General features: G+C 40.6%; 1 protein-coding gene across 1 annotated transcript; it reads right to left on the bottom strand.

Annotated features, from left to right (window-relative positions):
- Positions 1 to 20: 20 nt before the first annotated feature.
- Positions 21 to 15,288, bottom strand: LOC135468921 (neuroglobin-like). The gene is made up of 3 exons (XM_064747413.1): positions 14,921 to 15,288; positions 4,942 to 5,179; positions 21 to 2,268 (listed from the first exon to the last, which is right to left on the bottom strand). The coding sequence occupies exons 1-3, from the start codon at positions 15,067 to 15,069 to the stop codon at positions 2,131 to 2,133; spliced, it is 525 nt and encodes a 174-aa protein (XP_064603483.1). The 5' UTR covers positions 15,070 to 15,288; the 3' UTR covers positions 21 to 2,130.
- Between the last annotated feature and the right edge of the window lie 604 nt (positions 15,289 to 15,892).

Genomic DNA, 15,892 nt, shown 5'->3' with positions numbered 1-15,892 from the left:
CTTGGAGGGGGCGTGCGGTGGACAGGACAGCGGTGCTGAGTACAGATGGAATAGTGAACTGACAGTCACTTAATCCTTTGTGGAGATCGTGACAATATTAAATCAAAAGACACGTAGACGCAAGATTCGTTGGTCACGGATATTTCGGGGTAACGTCCGGAACCGGACAGTGATTTTAATGGTCAAATATCTGCAGGGTTAGGACAGATTGACGGCTAAAGGAAGGACATGATACAGTCGTTTTTAACACGGCACACCAATCCGCCTTGTGACACCAACCTTCTCTGGTGATATTTCTCTCATACGGAATCAATATGACACGAGATACGGATGCCAAGTGTGGCCGTGTCGACCAGGCTTTTCTGGATACTTCGGCCGATGGACAGGATGTGGGAAGATTAGATTTGGTGTATGTCCAATTCCGATAGGATTGCAGGATGGAGTTATTGTTATGAAAGCAAACGTCTCAGATGAAAGCCAGTACGTGGAGAATGGTTCTCGCATCCATTGCCTTGTTTTGAGTGGAGCCTTATTAAACTTGCCGAATTATCAGGCTGCCCACTGACCGCTTCCATTGTAGCTTCACGCCGGATAGTCCCTGTATACAGTCTGCTCCTGAGCCCGTGAGTAACGATAGCTTCACTCCCAGCACAAGGATAATAACCCGATTTCCCGGGGCGTGCTGGAAGCCGTCCGAGTGCCATATACACGGAACAATATCATATTCAATGCTGTAACAAGTCACCCAGTGGCAGAATTACGACTCTCCATGCTTCTCCACTAATGTTCATTTCACATCTTTGAGGAAATTTGCCAATTTCTTCTCGGCCCAAGCCTGTGGTGTTGTGTTCCACGGGAACAGAAGTCGTGTTGGATATACTGACCCAAATCATAAACTTTCTTCTCAGCTGATAATTTACTCCCGTGTATATCTCAGAAACCTGTTAGCCGAGCCATGAGTCAGATATCTGTCTTCTTCTGTGGGGAACGCTACACTTCACACACGAATCTTCTGACAACTGTCGCCACTCTGCCCTCCAGTATCTACAGTCGATCTCTTACCGATATGGTTTTATCACCTTTTCTATCTATGTCAAATTCTCATCAGAATTTGCTGATCATCTAAAATCTGATTGTCTAGTCTCTATACTGCAAGCACTGAAGTCTTCGGTCCTCTAAATAAACTCATTTTTAAAGTTAATTCTGTAGTTCCACGTATGTCTAACACATCTCCAGTGATGTCAGTAAGTATTATGATGTTGTTTCGGGTGCAAAACTATGTGTAAGTGGTGCTATCTAAACTGTTTAGTGCGTATACTGTGATTTCAGCAAAGGTCAAAAGGATGTGAATAAAGTCATTTTTAGGCCCAAAGCCCGTATTAAACTGACGTTGCCGTCAGTATTTTTGTGCACCTCCGCTGATTATGACATAAATGAGTACTGTAAAAGTATTTTAGTGCACAGACGGCAGTCTTTTTGTATTCAACAAAGTAATCGTCAGCGGAGTAAGAGTTGAGGCTCACTGAAGCCCCATCGATTACCCCCTGCATCCTGATAGCATTTCCTAAAGTTCTTTGAGTACAAAAACCATGGTTCAACCTAGTCCATTTTATATTGCTCTCCAAAAGCCAACACTAATGACCCAGTTTAAGCCTTGACCGATTCCATCCACATTACACAGTTTTTGATAAATGCTCTTGAATTATTAGGCGCCTGAGCATCTTGGACACGCTCCGCCAATCACAGATCGCGTATCTCGCCCAGATGACTATCATTAAACATCCAACCAATTGCATGCTTTGTCACTGTGTCAGAGCACGGTGGTCGCCTCATTAAGTCGGTCTACAGAAGAAGAACTCACGTCTTAGATGGATTACATGACAGCCTACTGACCCATCTGATTACTAATGGACTACAGATAGACACAGCTAAAATTCTCCACTCTCCGTCATTCACAAGAGGTAGCCTGATCTTCTCATTTCAGGGAGATATCAAACCTTCAGATTTGGGAGAATCCCTTAGGAAAGAGTTTGCAAATGCTGTGCAAAACGTGATGGCCTAAAGCTTAGAAGAGTGCATCGTGCTCCGAATTTTGTACGTTTATGATGTACATAGCATCACGTTAGTTCTTCATTTACTTCTCGCATGCCCTTCCTTCATCCGTAGGCAGATATAATCAAAAACTGTTCTCCAGGCCTCCGCTGTCTCTTTGCTGTACTTTTCCTTTAGCACTTCCTTCAGGCCGTAATCCAAGGACGGCCACAAACGCTGAAATCAAAATTGAATAACCCTAGTTGAATTCCGTATGATTCCTAATAAACAAGAGCAAGTTAAATCGCCTTAAGGAGTGGCAAGTGAGAGACTGAAATTACAAATGGCCACTTTCTTTCAAACCAGTTTAAAGAGATTACAACATGCCATGCATACCAGTTCCTTGCTTAAACCCTAATGAGACACGCTGGAGACTATATCACTACATCCTTCCCATAGAGCGGAAACCAGAAGATTGAAATTGCCTTTCATCTAATGTGAATTGTAAAAGAATATGAAGTTCAAGCAACCTTTATGCCTAAAATACAAAGACACACAGTTTAACTAGAATAAATGTATCTAACATGACCGTCGACGCCTCTTTCCCTAAACGTCAGCAAGCAACAAGACGATCCAGCGAAACGGAGACCGTACATGGAGTATGTCTCTGATAACACACTGGTACTTATAAGTGATGGTATCAGCGTTGTTGTCCATTAACTACAAGGGTCGATAGATTAAGCATTGCGATGAAATCACTGATCGATACCTTAGCAATTTTAGCGATACGAAATACACTTGTGCGACTTAAATTTGGCATTAAATCAAGTTGTCTTCTGACACGTCAATGAATTTTACAGGCGTATAACGTTTTTCCAATGTATACCGGTATATCGCCTATAAGCGATGGTATCAACGAATATGGAGTCATGAAACTGTTATCTATATGCAACGTAACGGCCCAAGTTAACATGTTTAACTCATTTCCCACAGCAATCATTATGTTTGTCTTTGCGGACTAGAATTTACATTATGGATAGATCCTATTCTTCTGCGATACAGAACTGGCTCCAATCCGCGATCTTACCTCGCGATAACATATTCTATCGACCGAATATCTCAAATCCTGTCTGCTTTAGTTGGCAGTTTTAAATGCATAATACGTCTTTCAATGCCATGTTGTCGTATGAAATCACGCCTTTTGCCTCGTAAACTTGTGATGTACAACGGTACTTTTGTCTGCGCGTGAGGCCGAGGAGTTTTCTGACCTCCCTTCTGACAAAGACGCCTATTCCATCAATTGTGCAACACCCAATATGCTCACAAAATGTACATACTCAGCAGTCAGCTATGATGAGTTGAATGGGTCATGAAATATTTATCGGTAGACCTGAAGATTTACGTGCTCGTTAAAATCAGAGAGAATGTCTCAGGTTTAATCAGGGAAGGCCGTGACACGTCAGCAGTGCAACAGCTGGTCTGTTCGGGGCCGATAATACCGTTAGCCAAAGACTGTATTCGAAATTAAGCTTGGGACGGCCCGTTAGCGGTTAACTCGTGGAAATCTCTCCAAGGAATGACAGCAAACCGTCAGAGAGTAATCCCCAGGCTGAGGGGTTTTCTCATGATTATACTACTATTCGGAAGCATACAGACTTGCTTTAGGAATGTGAATATGAAGCGCGAACCGCCTGGCTTGTTCGGATAAAGCTGCTCAACAAAGGGCACCAATTACTTTGTGATCTTGACGGTGGTGGACTGCTAACGTTAGAGCTCACTTCAAGGCTAAATGTCAATTTGTCGTGTTAATGTACATGTCAACGGTTTGTTTTTGAGACGTAGTACAAATTAGTCAGATGGTTAAAAGCGACCGTGTACAGTTGGCAGAAGAAAGGCAGAAAAAAGGGAGAAAATAAATTGTTTGGGCAATGTATAATTCAAAAATAACATTTTGTCTTCTTTTTGTCAAGAACAATGCATTCACACTGCAACTAAGGAAGTTCCTATCATTTTTTGAAGTAAGAAGCATATGTAAATAAACACTACAGGACCTTATGTGGACGACAATGTCATATTATTGGCCACTGATATTGTCCAAAACTTCATTCTCGAGGCGGAAGCTTTTTCCCTTTTGAGTATATATGGCCCAGAACTGGAGCCAATTTATTTTACTTACACGTATTATTTAGCACACGAGCACTATGCCACGCACGCAATCAATGCTTCCATATAATATTTTACAGAAATCTGGAATTTGACGGCGTTTATTTAGTTAATGCGTCTGCTTATTTGGATTTATATAAACATCATCCAAATTTACATTTCATCACTATATGGCTGATATACTGATAATGTGACCTTAAAATAATCATTTATTAGTTGTTTTTATGCGCTAAAGTTTCCTACAGGCAAAGTTGTAACTGATCTTTGTCCTTTCTTTTCAAGCGACAAGAACGCAGCAAATGGTGTCACTCTGAAATAAGGTTGGGGGAAGTTGGTCGTCCGAGTTATCAAAAGGAGTTCCTGTTGTGTCAGCGACTAGCTTATTACATGTCAAACTGTGAGGTATAACCTCCGCCACTGTCTAACCCAGACTAGCCAATTCCATTTTCGCTTGTATCATGTAAAATTTTACTTGCCAAACTGGAAAGTAGTTATACGCCGAGCCATGGGGCATAGTCTGCCCTGCGAGCATCAGTGCACTATTTCAGAATAAACCAGATGCTCGCTACATCGGTTCTCAAAGTGCGTCTCATTTATTGTTTCGAATATCTTACCATTCAACAGGCCGTTGGAAACGATGAGAAAACCGAAGATATGCAAAAAGCAACTCATTCATGCGGTGACAAGTGTTCGAATATAATTTTAGCCAATAAATGAGCTTGCACCATGTCATGCTGATTATCTCACCTTCAGCATGATTGGTTTGATTTGCCGCCTAGCGTGCGTCTGCCCCAATGCCTTCAGAACGTTGTCCAGGACGTAAGGGTCGTCCAGGCTCTCGACCGCTGCTCCCAGACCCTCCAGTACTGTCGTGGCGTGTTTCTGCAACATCTTTTGGTCGATCACGTATTCCAGTTGATTCTCCTCGTTAATCGACACGATCTTAGGGAACAGCGTCTTCATGTCAGGATTGGTTTTGAAAAACCTGAAACAAAAATCCAAATCCATGCAGAAATAATTGTTTTCGCCAGGAGGCGAATTATTTTCTCCTCAACTTTTGCATTGCCTACTTCCGTGTTCTGGGGTTACATCTAAAAAGGACGGTTACGAAATAAAATCTTACGAAAAGATTAAAAAATCCATGCCCAAATGATCGACAACGTGTTCCCTGAATTGCCTGCATATGACACTAATGCAGCGACGGACCCAGTATAAGGTTACGCACATACTTTTAGTCTGCTATGTTTATGGATAATGACACAAGCATTTTACGACCCAAACTAAAAGCTTCCGTTAACACATTAAAGACAGTATAGTATAACATCTTCCCCTATGGCTAACTGTCCACGTCCACATGTGCTTTGTTCGAAAGAAGAATACCAACAAAATCATCGTTTACGTCCTGTTCAAGAATATTTCTCCTACACATGATGTCGGCCAGATTCATGGCAGGAGGGTACCTGGAGAAACATCCACAACTGGCGGAGGAAACCATTGCACTCCACCATGTAACCAACAAACTTCATGACTTAAAGCCGCAACCAAACCTGAGAACGACAGAAGAATTCCAACAAGAAACCGCATTGGTTATCAGCTATTGGTGATTCTGCAGAATTCATTGTACCACTCAAACAGAAAAGGCTATGACGTTGATATACCAGTACTGATTAATCGATCCACTGGCTGATCGGTGAACCTTAGTTGCATTGGTGGAAACCGCAGTTCCCGGAGTAAACCATAACCTTTGGCCGTTGATGAACTGTTGAACTGTTCCTTATATGACTCACACGTTTTAACCTGTAGAACTAGCAGGCTTCGTGAGTGCGATTTATCAGTAGATGACAACTGTATTGCAACGATCTTCATTTAAAACCATCTACTATCGCATGAAGGCGATCACTGATTGTCACTAAGTCTGCTAGAAAAAGGAATGTACAAGGGACTCTCAAAAACTCTCTATCGTATGTCCTTCGATTGAAAACGACAAATTTACACGCAGGGCCCGACTTGCCCTTGGGCTTTACGTTACACATAAGACGAGACAACTGGTAAAATTGTATTTTGATGTTTAAATTTAAACAAGGTAAACAAATTTTTGGAGCAATAAAGCGTTCTTATACCAGACCACACATAGCCTTGCTTGGCAGGTTGGTATAATTCCAGCGCATTAGAGCGGAGACATTTCTGAAGGATGTGCACTTTCAATTAATTAATTTCAATGCCTTTTAAATTATAGTAACAACTGGTTGCTACTTTTTGACCTATTACTATTGGGTTTTTTTTCACAAAAGCACAAAACTCCGCTGTGTTACACTTCATCTAAAAGCTCCATGAGTATCACATTTCACAGTGGGTGGTAAAACTGTGGTCAATAATTACTCGCGAATAGAGTTAGACCATTTTCAGATATCTTGAACATTTGATTTTTGTACCGAAATAAACTTAAACCATGTTCATGAAAGCATTTTCTAGCAACAGAAAAAGAGAATATGCTCTTTCCATATGGTATGACATCATAACTTAAATGCATCTAATATTCATTGTTTAGCCGCCTTTTAGTATGGAAATTAATATTCGTTAACCGCAGTTGTTTGCACATAATAAAATAATTACAACACAGCAGAGAAATATTTGAATTAAAAGTTCTGTGTACTAAATATAAGAATTGCTCTAATGTTCTGTGAAACTACCACTGGCGGTTTCATTTCCGACAGAAGCTAAACCCTAACTCTTGTGAGCTCCCCAGGGAATTAGAGGAGAATCTCGGATAACCTTTAAATATACATGTAATGGGATGCGGACATGTAGTTCGTATGTGTTGTATTTCATATCTGTCTGGTGGTTTATTTGGGAGTACGATGATGCTGGACACTTCAACACTCATTCAAGTTCCATCCTCATTGGAACAGGGGTCCTCCGTGGCCACCATGGGTTAACATGCCAACACGGTGCAATGGTTCAGAAGCCTCCCACCGTCGTCGTATAAGTGAAATAGTACGGCGTAAAACACCAATCAAATGAATAAATAAATAAATCATTTGAACAATGCAGTGTAGAAAAATCACGAGTGCATGATTTATTTCCTGACAATGATTTATAGACATGAAAATCTTAATAAATGTCTGACAATTTTTTTTCCGTTCGCACTGACGTAACCAGCTCGTCGATAAGCCACGATATAAACCTTTCAGTCGTTATCATTATGCTGGAATCTTTACTTATGACAGAGCATATAATGGTAACACTTGAGTATACTTGCATTTCAATTCAGAAAAACGCTGTAAAGTTAAAAATAACTCCTGATGAATGTCACCTCCCATAGTTCTTTATCACACTAATCAACACTTTAGAAAACGAAACACGCCAATAAGCGTCAGTTTTAAAGAATTCTAATAAAATTACCGTCACACCGGATCTGATGTGACAGGTTCATTTCGAAAAATGACTTTTTTTTCACACAATGCTTGGTTGTTTGCTCTGTGTGGCAGGATTCAACACAAAGACCTTTGTATCTTTGGCTTATCTCACAGAATTTGACATCATTGCCATATCACGCCGTCGGCAAATACGCGTACGCCATCTACGCATGAAACATTAATGATTGTAAATGAAGTTTCGTGGTAAAGTCTTTTTGTGTTGTGACGATGCCCGTGTAACGGTTGCTGATGATAAGCGAGAGTGCTAGATAACCTGTCAGCACATAAAGCCCGACTGAACGCCGCGGCATTATTCTCTAGACGGCCTTTTATCATCGTTTAGGTAAGTCTTGATGAGCGGAGACACGGGGGCTAGAAATCCGGACAGGAGATATGTCGCTCTAAGCAGCTGCCACCTGGTTAAGATCGGAAAAGACATATAGACAGACAGATACATCACCTCCACCGACAGCTCTTCTAGCTCTTGGGTATTGTAGTGTGATATTACTTTTTTGCTGTGTGTAAATTGGACCTGCCTGGCCTATTTCATACAGTTTGATAATGCTGTAGATTTCAATAATATGAAAGCAGAAATAGTTGAAGACTATTTTCTGGTTCTCTTCGGTTTCAGTCAGTCGAATAAGTGTCGATTATGTGAGCTATATATGGATACCTGTATTGAGGGTGATTTGGGTCGAACCCTCCCCCACCTCCTCCTAACAGTATCCTACCAATAACCATGACGCTAAATGGTGATTACTGCTAAAAAAAATGAACCCTGTCTAATGTACGGTGGCCCATATATGACATTTTCCTTTTTTCTGAACTGTTTTTACTTTTTCTTAGGTTTCGACCTGGGTGAAGTTTTTCACCTGGGTGGAAACGGCTCTCACAATGTGAAAACATATTCACCTGCGTGGGAACGGTTTTCACCTGGGTGAAAGCTTTTTAACCGGGGTGAGAAGTGTTTCCACTCAGGTGAAAACCTAAGAAAAAGTTACAAAAGTTAAGAAAAAGGGAAAATGTTTAGATGGGCCACCGTACTAATGACAGTTTTGCATCGTTTAAAGAACAATAACAGCTTTACAAATGTAAGCTGTCTTACCATTCACGACAGTTTTGAATACCGTCACGGGCATCAGGGAGTAGATTCTGGCAAATTTGTATAGCACGGCATTGTCTGCTGCATTAAATCACCAACCTCGGTGAGACGGTGCCATTTCCATCTAAACCAAAGGGGGAACACTATTTATCGATATCGCTAATTCATATATCTATATCGGTAAAAAAATTAGCTATATCAATAAATTGAAGCCATTTATAGATTTCGCTAATTCATTTATCGATATCGATAAATCACCTGTTGATATCGATAAATCCATTCATCGATATATCAATTACTGACATCTATAAATGAATTAGCAATATCCATAAATATTTATCGATATCTGTAAATTTTATCGATATCGATAAATATTTATGGTATATTGATAAAAATGTTAATTTGCGCCCTCGCCCCTTGCCCCACATCCTCGCCCCATATAGGATATCAGGAGTAGGAAGTGTTGCAGCCATCTGTATAGTAAATGTGCAAGACGAATATTGCAAATACCGTCAGATCGGTAAAACTGATGGCCAGATGAAAATACCATGCACCGTGATCAAGTTTTCTCTTTCAGGGTTTGATCATATGCTATTTGATTCGAGTCAGCGAGTTTATAACTTTAGTTTCGGCATGGTGGTCGATGCGATCAACAAATGTCACATATATTCAATATTACACCACCGGGAAGTCTTAATAAACAGAAGGTAATGATCCGCGTTTGTATCACTACATTACCCAGTGCATAAAAGCTCCATAAAGTTTCCGGTCTAATTCATGTGAGATGTGGGACAACTGATATGTACCATACCAATACAAACATCTACAGCTTCTTCTGCACCCAGCTCTGTGCAAATATAGCGATAGATTGGAGTTTTATCTGATTAGCGTTTTACATCAATATTGTTCCAGCAAAGGGTATAGGTCAAGTTCAAGGATAATAAAGACCAAACTAACGCTGGGCGAAGATACATCACCTCGCGACCACATTTTCAAATTAAACTTCAGTCCAGTATCTCACACCTTAAATTAGCAACGTATTAGCAGAATTTATATCCCTTGCATACCTTAGGCACGGAGCAGGCTGATTCACCGAAGGGGTCACAAAATGATACTTCACACAAACTCTTCGACGCAATTCATGAGAATTCGGCGAATATTTTAAAATTTGTACACGGATCTGTGTGGCTTTTAAACCTGACCTGTTATTCCTCAAACTGAATCAGTGCAAAGTGAACCAATTTTATCACAATATACTGACCAGTTATTGTACAGAAGCCATAGTGTGACAGATGGAGAGACAAACAGACAGACACAAGATTCGCTGAGTCGTCAAATAGAAATATGGCAATATTTGTATTTCCTTTGTTGGCGTTCAGTACAAAAAGATCACTACACTGAGATTTGGCTTATGTCTTGTCTGTGGTGTGACGCCCATGTCTATCATGGGACAAGCCTCTTACGTGTAGATACCGTTAGGACATCATACTTTACTTCGCCAACAGCCTCCAGATTCCGAATTACTGCCACAGCCCAGTCAAGCCCCTCACCTGTTAATTCTCAGGTGCTGCTTATATCTATCGTGGCGCGTTACACTGGTCGATGAGCAATGTCCCAAGTGAAACAAGAGAGGGAGTGGAGTGCATGTGTATGGCCTCTTACATCTAACACCTTTCATCATCATTTAAGCATCAACGATTCCACTCACCAGCAAAAGGAGTTGTTTGCTTGTTAACCCGCCTGCATGTTACAGAGGATTAAACTGATTGTCAACAGCATCATCATATCTGGTTCAAACTGTGATATAATATCAATTCAATCATCGACTGATTGGTTTGCTGATTAAGAGTGAAGTCAACAAATAATATAACCTTAGTTATTTCAGAAGAGGAGTACAAACAGATCTAAAAGCACAAAGCCATTTTGTTTTGACAGGCTTTATAACTGTATAAATCCACTTTTAATGTGGAATTTTTATAAGGCGTGTTCTCAATATATAGAAATGTGACTGGTTGGTTAAAACTGAAAACAAGGCGGTGCTTGCGATTTTTCTAAAGATGGCCATCTTGCTTATACTTTATAGTATGCATTTCGGTTATCCAACGCCACAAAAATAAAATGCTCTGCTTTTTAACCCTAATGTGGGATAGTTTATCCATGCATATATACATTGTATTTCTTTTAATAGAATGATCAATAATCTACATGTACAGTTGCCCTAAAGTATCGCCTGCTGTCTAATTGTGCAGCTTTTCTTGGTAAAGCCAGATCGACAGCCATCAGGATTTGGTTATTTGGCGAAAGGGCGGATTCAGTTTACGCGTGGAAATTGCTTAGTTTTCTGACGCTGTTCATCCATAGCAACGGACAATTTGTGACCGTTCTAAGCCTGAAGCAGAATTTCAGTCATTCCCGGAGCGTACCAATTCTTTCGGGTAACCGCGTTACCTGAGACCTACACAGAAGAGCAATGTATTCCATCCCGTTCTTCTTAAACACTATCATTTTGGGGAAAGTGACGAGAGTGCTGAGTTCGCTTGTCACTTGTCATCATTATATACCGCGAACTGGAGGGTTTTTACCATACATATGTACTTGTATAGCTAGCAGTGATAGGGCTATATGTCGTCCACGATTCACGTCATTTCAAATATACTAGTAATCACATTTCGAGCAACTACACAATGTTGTGCAAAATGAATGAAACAAAACACGGACTGAATTATTATATCGTGTTTAAATTTACAAAGTAAATGTCGAGAGGTTAAGTTAAACCGAGATATTCTTACATTACAGAGTTAAAACAAAGAAAAGAAAATTGTAAATGTCCTTGTAAATTTTTCTAAATTGTCATGTGGAATAATAAACGTGAGTCAGTACCAAAGCAAGTGAGAAAAGAAATTGTGCAGACATTCTGACAATATGTTAACGTCAATATGTCGAAAATTGTCAGATTTCTTATCAGGAGCCTGGGTGACCGAGGTGGTAAGCGTGCCAGCATGGCACGATAACTCAGAAGCCTCCCGCCTATGAGTTCATGCCCAGTTCATGCTGGCTTCCTCTCCGGCCGTCAGTGAGAAGGATGATAGTGAGTTTCCCCCGGTTCTGCCCGGTTTCCTTCTACCATAATGCTGGCCGCTGTGGTATAAGTGAAATATTCTTCGGTACGGCTCAAAACACAAATCAAATAAAGAAATAAATAACATAGCTATTATCAAGAATCAGAAAACGACGGTTTCTCGGATTGCGAGGAATCAATAACCGTCTTACGCCAGGTACGCGATAATTCTGCTGATTTAAAACCGCAACGGAAATGGTGGGAACAAGATTTGCGCATGCGACCACAATGGTCAAGGGTCGTTCGACTTCCGGGAGACCAACGCTTTTGGCCAATGAGCCGAAGAAGATGGTTAAAAACAACGTTTGTGGGAAAGACTGGATATTTATGCATATGATGCAAAAATATGAGTATTGACATTGGGTTGTGTGGAGTTGTGGTATTGTAGCATTGTTGTAAATTTTGCTACATCTGGTTACTGACAAGTCACATCTGTAAGGAAACGCGAAATTTATTCGTTTTGTTTTGAACTAACTTGATAGCACGTGTCAGCTTAGGCAGTCATTAGGTCAAGACTGAAGTAGCATGTTACATTCACATGTGAGACATGTACCCAAAGCTAAAAGAACAACTGGTATTATTCCGTGTACAATGCTTATTTTGGCTGTAAAGGATGTATCAAGGTGTTTCATGAGAAGGTGTATGTCATTAAATATTTGGTCTTGTATTATGCCTCTAGATGTCAAGATATTATCTTCACGTGTGTGACACGTGCTAGCGTATGTAACAAAGATTTCAAACAAGCTACTATTCATGGAACACAGGCTCTTCGTTATTGACATGTTACCAAGAGTTAACTGGTCTTGTGTTATGTACTCATTTTTAAACAGTAAAGGTTGTGTAACTTTTGGCCTCTTTACATTGTTGACGGTGATACTGCTGGGGAGAAATGAAAAAAAAGGCTGTTAAGATGATTATAAAATCTAGGCTATGTGTAGACTTCTAATAAGTTGTTTGAGGATATCATTAAAAATGATCTAGCATTCAGTTATTTATTTATTTATTTATTTATTTGATTGGTGTACGCCCTGCTCAAGAATATTTCGTCGGCGGCCAACGTTATGGTGCGAGGAAACCGGTATTCACACCTGAGGTATGTAACGATATTAAGTAGGCTACTGCTAGAAGTTATCTGGTATTCTAGTTATCAGATGCCCCCAACGTATGTTTCTACCCTATCCTATGTTTCTTTGTTATGTTGTAGACAACATCTAGACGCTCCATGAAATTCTCTTTCTGTCTCATCAGTCTGTTTCCAACAAGACCTTGCTACCTTCTCAATGGACAGTGACCATTCACTGGACATTAGTTTTTGCCTAAGACAAATGAGGGATTATCAGTGATGGCTTTGGTCACATTGAATTTCTTGCGCGGCTGAGCTGTAGTGGCTATCTCGCTAATTCGTTCAGTGTTGTCCAACGCGCTAATTGTCATAGGATTCCCTATAGATATGACTATTGACAAACGGTTGATTGTTGATAATAAATTACGTCTGCTTACGTCTGCTCTATCGAAGGACGTGGGAGTAAAATCACTAATCTTTATCAAGACGTACTCAGTCTGTTGATTATCATATGGAAAAAATATCATACATCGGTTGAGAAATCGATCGTACAGGTACTATTGCACAGATTGTGTTAATTTCGTGTTTCATAACGAACACATGCAGTTCACGCAAAAACTAGCTGATAATTACCATTTGATCCCTTAAAATGTAAAATACGTCAACAGTCCCACGAGATTGGTGTTAAGACAAAGGAATAAGCAAAAGAGCCTGGACTAATTCTAAGCCGCGTCAGACGAAGCTTACTGAAGTTTTACAAACACGTTACATTAAATGCCACCGCGTTCGTAAAACACTTCGGGCTATGCCGACTAATAACCACATGTATATAAGAAAATATAACATATACATATAAGTTATACGATGACATGCAGAAGTGTGATCGGCACAACGTTTCAGTTATGATTTCCTTTTACAGGACGAAAAAAGGAGTGAAATATGAAAACATAATGATTATGTGGGTGAAAAGTGTTGGACAGTTCAATGGACGAGTTCCATGTCTTGGTATGTTATTTTCCTTTCAAAAGAACAGTCTTCTGAAGTCCAGGTAATCTTTGTATTCTTCTGATTTTCGAAAATAAAAATACTGTATTTATTTGTTATAATCGACAGTTTTGTTCAGATACCACGAAATTAGGTGAGTAATTTAAGGGTAATGTAATAACAAAATTGTGATGACAAACACGAAACTACTTTGACTGAAATACGACGTTTACATGTGAAAGCGGAAATCCGATATTTCATCTTGTTATAAATAATAACCGCTTTTCAATATTCATTTACATGTGTATATGGTGGTGCAGAGAGACCACTGCACTTATCCTATCCTATATTAAGTATGCTCTTTTACTGATACCTCGGTGCCTGACAGACTGAGTGATGCTATATAACGCAACCTGACAATCCCATAACAATCGCATTTACATTTTCTTACCGTTTAAGTGCACATATTTAACAACTGATCTTTTGGCAGATCTAATCTGAACCGGACTTAATCCTGATCTAATCTGAACTGGCTTAAACCGAAGCCAACATTTGTGCGTTCACACGACCATGTGACCAAGCCGGTTTTAAGCCATTTCAGGGATTATTCCGGTCACACGGGCATATTTAAACGGGTTTGGTAATTACGACGTCATCCCGACCTCCATGCATCCAGGGCGTTTAATCCAGTTACCATTCACACGACACAGATAAACCGGTTCAAGACCTGAAACTGGCTTAAAGCCACGTCGCTAGCAGGGCGTAAATAAACCGTATTAAATGCACCCGCTTTGCGTTCACACGAGCCATGCCAAACTGACTTAAAGCCACTTTCGGATTTAAACCAGCTTAACTTTGCCCGTGTGAACGGGACAAAAAACTAAACATATTACTTGTCAAGCTAGAAACATCTTTACCCTAAAGAGATGCCATGGAGATGACTACGAGAAGCTACGATTAGATAAAGAAAACAATTGACAGGGGTAAACAAGATGTTATGACTAATGCTAACTGTAAGGTTAAAATAAGTGAGATTTGGGTACCTGGTGAAGATGACTACGCCGTTGCCTGCCAGGTCACTCCGTAGCACTGCCCAAGTCTCCTGGACCAAGTGGACTTGTCTCTCGGTTAGACAGTCATCAATACTCCCCTCCGCTGGCTTAGTAGCACAGGTAAGCTGTTGGTTTCCCATCACCGCCTGGTTTCCAAACTTCTTCCAATACGAAAAATAAATAACAAATTCTTGGTAAAAGCGCTTGTTTATGCAAAAAGTATCAAGTGCTCACGAAATTCCTGTACAATGAGCGAAATACAGTTGCGATCCATTGTTATGTGTGAAACCCGTCAATGCCAGCACATCGGTTTATCTTTAGGAATAAACGTCGTTCACAACCAGCTGTCTCTTACATTTTTCCCATACGATCATGTGACGGAAAGCATTGTTAAGGCGGTTTTCTTCAACTGAGCCAACCGCCTATCGAAAAGAAAACTATATAGCCTACAGCGCAATGACATACGCACCCGTCGTGGTAGCCAGTTGTAAAGTGGGAGTAGTGGTCGGGTTTGGTACTGCAGTTATCAAGCAGGCTCATCCCTCTAATAGTCCAATCTACGCTCGTGATTGATCCAGATGGAGACGGCGAGCAGGAGGCAGCTCTCTCTGCGCTTTCCTAGCGGACTATAACCACTACAGACCGCCCGTATCATTTGCACCTCACAGGCGCCTTGAGCGAACAGAGCCCAGCGGTCGAGACCCGCGCACCGCGCTTAACGGAGATCTCAATTCATCAGCACTACCCCAACTGTCTGTACTAGTAGTATACTGTGTAAAGACAACCCTCGTTCGCACGTAGCATCGCCAAAGGTTTCCGAACACAAGCTGTAGCGTCCATCAGGCAGCTAAGCGAGCTAAACACGACTTTGTCCACAAAGACCCATCTAAGAGGCCTCAAGCGCCATGTCTGTATATATAAGCATCGTTTAATCTTTTTCTCTCATCACCATGATTACTTATG

Source organism: Liolophura sinensis, chromosome 6 (genome assembly GCF_032854445.1).
Source record: "Liolophura sinensis isolate JHLJ2023 chromosome 6, CUHK_Ljap_v2, whole genome shotgun sequence".
Taxonomy (NCBI): Eukaryota; Metazoa; Mollusca; class Polyplacophora; order Chitonida; family Chitonidae; genus Liolophura; species Liolophura sinensis.
This window is presented reverse-complemented; position numbering and strand designations above follow the sequence as displayed.